The sequence below is a fragment of the Oncorhynchus gorbuscha genome, linkage group LG14 (assembly GCF_021184085.1).
Source record: "Oncorhynchus gorbuscha isolate QuinsamMale2020 ecotype Even-year linkage group LG14, OgorEven_v1.0, whole genome shotgun sequence".
Lineage (NCBI taxonomy): Eukaryota > Metazoa > Chordata > Actinopteri > Salmoniformes > Salmonidae > Oncorhynchus > Oncorhynchus gorbuscha.
This window is the reverse complement of record NC_060186.1, coordinates 79,660,701-79,666,332: the sequence shown is the minus strand read 5'-3', so window position 1 is coordinate 79,666,332 and position 5,632 is coordinate 79,660,701. Positions and strand designations below refer to the sequence as shown.

At 45.1% G+C, this 5,632-nt stretch overlaps 1 protein-coding gene across 1 annotated transcript; it reads left to right on the top strand.

Annotated features, from left to right (window-relative positions):
- Positions 1-328: 328 nt before the first annotated feature.
- Positions 329-2,264, top strand: si:ch211-142k18.1. The gene is made up of 3 exons (XM_046299211.1): positions 329-594; positions 744-920; positions 2,159-2,264. Exons 1-3 carry the CDS (start codon positions 431-433, stop codon positions 2,262-2,264), a joined length of 447 nt encoding a protein of 148 aa, XP_046155167.1. The 5' UTR covers positions 329-430.
- The last annotated feature ends 3,368 nt before the right edge of the window (positions 2,265-5,632 follow it).

Below are 5,632 nucleotides of genomic sequence, written 5' to 3'. Positions count from 1 at the left end.
CCCTCAGCCTTATGGAATCCCCTCAGCCTTATAGAATCCCTCAGCCTTATAGAATCCCCTCAGCCTTATGGATTGGTAATAAGACATGACCAACCTTTCAAAGGTTTCATTTCTTGGCTACAGATGTGAGTGCTGCTGGGCGATAGTCATTTAGACTGGTTACCTTGGCGTTCTTGGGCACAGGGGCTATGATGGTCTACTTGAAACATATAGGTATTACAGATTTACTTCAGGGTTGCCATAGGGGTGTTGGTGAGTGCTGGCTACTGGCCACTCACTCCACTCTCATCCTCCTCTCTAACTCCAGGTTTGCCATGGGCGTTGGTGGTGCTGGCTACTGGTAACCTTGCTATGGGTTTCCACGATAACAAACCCATGCCTTGGCCAGAGTGGTGACAGTGGCGACTGGGGCTCTGGCTTCGATGTCTCCATGACGACCCTCAGCACCAACAACAACACGTCCTCCTCCCAGGAGCCAGGAGATTACCCTGCGGGGTCAGAAACAGAGACAAGAGCATCCTGGGTTGAAATACTTCCACCTACGCCAGTGTTCCACTACAACACGGAGCCAGATGAGTGCTCCGTCCACTTCAGGTGCGATACTATTTACATCTCAATGTCTGTTGTTTACTGTTTGTTTCCTGTTGTGTTTCTATGTAATGTGTGTTTTGAAAATAATTTCCTCTTGTAGGATAATACATGTCAATCAATCAATCAATCAATCAATCAATCAATCACTTCAGCACCAGTCAGGCTTCCGCCAGGCGCCTCAAGGCCCAGAGAGAAGAGTTGGCCTACCTGAAGGCTATACAGCATGGGAACCAGGCGGTGGTGGAGAACCTAGTCCAGTACATAGGAGCAGAGCTGGGGGAGGAGCAGAGCTATGAGGACGTCATCGAGGAAAACATAGTGGGCATCAGGTTTGTGACTATCCTTTGCAATTTTACATGTCATTACATTTTAGTCAGTATTACGCCATTATCTCACTGGCAGTGTATTGAAATAAGTTTGGTTTAAAACAACCACATATCATTGCACATTAATTGTAAGTAAAATTTACAAAATAGCCATAATCTGCTAAATGAGTACTTTGGAGTGTGGTTCATTTAGATTCATCAGATGTGGTTCATTTAGATTCATTTAGATTCATCAGATGTGGTTCATTTAGATTCATTTAGATTCATCAGATGTGGTTCATTTAGATTCATCAGATGTGGTTCATTTAGATTCATCAGATTTGATTCATTTTGATTCATTTCGATTCATCAGATGTGGTTCATTTAGATTCATCAGATGTGGTTCATTTAGATTCATCAGATTTGGTTCATTTAGATTCATCAGATGTGGTTCATTTAGATTTTGTACAGATTTAACAAACGAGGACAGAATCATCATTGAACGATAAGGTGAGTGAGAATACAGTGTGCAATGCAGAGCTGTGACAGTGTATTATGTCATTATGTCGTGTATTATGTCATCAGGGAGGAGCAGCAGAGCTGTGACTGTGTATTATGTCATCAGGGAGGAGCACAGAGCTGTGACTGTGTATTATGTCATTATGTTGTGTATTATGTCATTATGTCGTGTATTATGTCATCAGGGAGGAGCAGCAGAGCTGTGACTGTGTATTATGTCATCAGGGAGGAGCACAGAGCTGTGACTGTGTATTATGTCATTATGTTGTGTATTATGTCATTATGTTGTGTATTATGTCATTATGTCGTGTATTATGTCATCAGGGAGGAGCAGCAGAGCTGTGACTGTGTATTATGTCATCAGGGAGGAGCACAGAGCTGTGACTGTGTATTATGTCATTATGTTGTGTATTATGTCATCAGGAAGGAGCAGCAGAGCTGTGACGGTGTATTATGTCATTATGTTGTGTATTATGTCATTATGTTGTGTATTATGTCATTATGTTGTGTATTATGTCATTATGTTGTGTATTATGTCATTATGTTGTGTATTATGTCATCAGGGAGGAGCAGCAGAGCTGTAACGGTGTATAATGTCATTATGTTGTGTATTATGTCATTATGTTGTGTATTATGTCATTAAGTTGTGTATTATGTCATTATGTTGTGTATTATGTCATCAGGGAGGAGCACCAGAGCTGTGACGGTGTATTATGTCATTATGTTGTGTATTATGTCATCAGGGAGGAGCAGCAGAGCTGTAACGGTGTAGTCCAGAAGGTGATGGAGGATCTGGAGGGACAGCTGGAAGGAGATGTACTGGAGGCTCTGACTGGGATACAGAAGTAAGTACATGGATGAAACCAGTTAGTTATTCATCTCAATCTGTCAGTCTATTATTATAATACATCCATTAATGTAATGTTTGTATGAGACTTAAACACCCAAAAGAGCAAACATAGCGCAAGGAAAAACCTTGACACAGCCACCCTCCTCCGGTCTGCCAATGACAGATCCATTCCATAGACTGGACAGGCAGCCAGAGAGGAACAGAGACATTCACATACTGTATTAGTGTGATCTAATCTGCTGAGAGACAGGAACTCCTCCCGGCTCATTGATTAGTTTATACAGAGCTCTATTAACAGTCACCTTAGCAACCACTGTTTTCCCCCTGTCCATTAACGAGCCCCTTATTGACTCAGACTCCCTGTTCTTCCCAGACATTCACAACCCTACTGTGTCCTCATCAGAACCAAGATGTGGCCTGGGTCTGAGTGACGTATTTACCTTGATAACCATCAAGGCCTCTCTGTGGTTTAATTACTGTAATAAATCCTGTGTCCTCATCAGAACCCATTGTCTTACGTCAAACAACGTGCATTCATCTGTACTATGTTCACCACCATTTCCTGCTTTACCATGTGTTTTACAAACTTTCTCTACGTTTCCTGACTCCTCTTCTTCTCTCCTTCCTACTCTTCTTCTCTCCCTCCTACTCTTCTTCTCTCCCTGCTACTCTTCTTCTCTCCCTGCTACTCTTCTTCTCTCCCTCCTACTCTTCTTCTCTCCTTCCTACTCTTCTTCTCTCCCTCCTACTCTTCTTCTCTCCCTGCTACTCTTATTCTCTCCCTGCTACTCTTCTTCTCTCCTTCCTACTCTTCTTCTCTCCTTCCTACTCTTCTTCTCTCCTTCCTACCCTTTTTCTCTCCCTGCTACTCTTCTTCTCTCCTTCCTACTCTTCTTCTCTCCTTCCTACTCTTCTTCTCTCCCTGCTACTCTTCTTCTCTCCCTCCTACTCTTCTTCTCTCCCTCCTACTCTTCTTCCTTCTCTCCCTCTTACGCTTCTTCTCTCTCTCCTACTTTTCTTCTTTCCTTCCTACTCTTCTTCTCTCCCTGCTACTCTTCTTCTCTCCCTCCTACTCTTCTTCTCTCCCTCCTACTCTTCTTCTCTCCTTCCTACTCTTCTTCTCTCCCTCCTACTCTTCTTCTCTTCCTGCTACTCTTCTTCTCTCCTTCCTACTCTTCTTCTCTCCCTGCTACTCTTCTTCTCTCCCTCCTACTCTTCTTCTCTCCCTCCTACTCTTCTTCTCTCCTTCCTACTCTTCTTCTCTCCCTGCTACTCTTCTTCTCTCCCTCCTACTCTTCTTCTCTCCCTCCTACTCTTCTTCTCTTCCTGCTACTCTTCTTCTCTCCTTCCTACTCTTCTTCTCTCCCTCCTACTCTTCTTCTCTCCCTGCTACTCTTATTCTCTCCCTGCTACTCTTCTTCTCTCCTTCCTACTCTTCTTCTCTCCTTCCTACTCTTCTTCTCTCCTTCCTACCCTTTTTCTCTCCCTGCTACTCTTCTTCTCTCCTTCCTACTCTTCTTCTCTCCTTCCTACTCTTCTTCTCTCCCTGCTACTCTTCTTCTCTCCCTCCTACTCTTCTTCTCTCCCTCCTACTCTTCTTCTCTCCCTCCTACTCTTCTTCTCTTCCTTCCTACTCTTCTTCTCTCCTTCCCTACTCTTCTTCTCTCCTCCTACTCTTCTTCTCTCCCTCCTACTCTTCTTCTCTCCCTCCTACTCTTCTTCTCTCCCTGCTACTTTTCTTCTCTCCCTCCTACTCTTTCTTCTCCTCCCTCCTACTCTTCTTCCTTCTCTCCCTCTTACGCTTCTTTTCTCTCTCTCCTACTTTTCTTCTTTCCTTCTCTACTCTTCTTCTCTCCCTGCTACTCTTCTTCTCTCCCTCCTACTCTTCTTCTCTTCCTGCTACTCTTCTTCTCTCCTTCCTACTCTTCTTCTCTCCCTGCTACTCTTCTTCTCTCCCTCCTACTCTTCTTCTCTTCCTGCTACTCTTCTTCTCTCCTTCCTACTCTTCTTCTCTCCCTCATACTCTTCTTCTCTCCCTCCTACTCTTCTTCTCTCCTTCCTACTCTTCTTCTCTCCTTCCTACTCTTCTTCTCTCCCTCCTACTCTTCTTCTCTCCCTCCTACTCTTCTTCTCTCCTTCCTACTCTTCTTCTCTCCTTCCTACTCTTCTTCTCTCCCTCCTACTCTTCTTCTCTCCTTCCTACTCTTCTTCTCTCCCCCCTACTCTTCTTCTCTCCCTCCTACTCTTCTCTCCCTCCTACTCTTCTTACCTCCATCCTACTCTTCTTCTCTCCTTCCTACTCTTCTTCTCTCCTTCCTACTCTTCTTCTCTCCCTCCTACTCTTCTTCTCTCCCTCCTACTCTTCTTCTCTCCCTCCTACTCTTCTTCTCTCCCTCCTACTCTTCTTCTCTCCCTCCTACTCTTCTTACCTCCCTCCTACTCTTCTTCTTCTCCTTCCTACTCTTCTTCTCTCCTTCCTACTCTTCTTCCCTCCCTCCTACTGTTCTTCTCTCCCTCCTACTCTTCTTACCTCCCTCCTATTCTTCTTCCCTCCCTCCTACTATTCTTCCTCTCCCTCCTACTCTTCTCTCCCCTCCCTCCTACTCTTCTTCTCTCCCTGCTACTCTTCTTCTCTCCTCCTCTCTACTCTTCTCTCCTCCCTGCTACTCTTCTTCTCTCCCTCCTACTCTTCTTCTCTTCCTGCTACTCTTCTTCTCTCCTTCTCCTACTCTTCTTCTCTCCCTCATACTCTTCTTCTCTCCCTCCTACTCTTCTTCTCTCCTTCCTACTCTTCTTCTCTCCTTCCTACTCTTCTTCTCTCCCTCCTACTCTTCTTCTCTCCCTCCTACTCTTCTTCTCTCCTTCCTACTCTTCTTCTCTCCTTCCTACTCTTCTTCTCTCCCTCCCTACTCTTCTTCTCCTCCTTCCCTACTCTTCTTCTCTCCCCCCTACTCTTCTTCTCTCCCTCCTACTCTTCTCTCCCTCCTACTCTTCTTACCTCCCTCCTACTCTTCTTCTCTCCCTTCCTACTCTTCTTCTCTCCTTCCTACTCTTCTTCTCTCCCTCCTACTCTTCTTCTCTCCCTCCTACTCTTCTTCTCTCCCTCCTACTCTTCTTCTCTCCCTCCTACTCTTCTTCTCTCCCTCCTACTCTTCTTACCTCCCTCCTACTCTTCTTCTCTCCTTCTCTACTCTTCTTCTCTCCTTCCTACTCTTCTTCCCTCCCTCCTACTGTTCTTCTCTCCCTCCTACTCTTCTTACCTCCCTCCTATTCTTCTTCCCTCCCTCCTACTATTCTTCTCTCCCTCCTCTCTTCTCTCCTCCCTCCTACTCTTCTTCTCTCCCTCCTAGTCTTCTTCTCTCCTCCC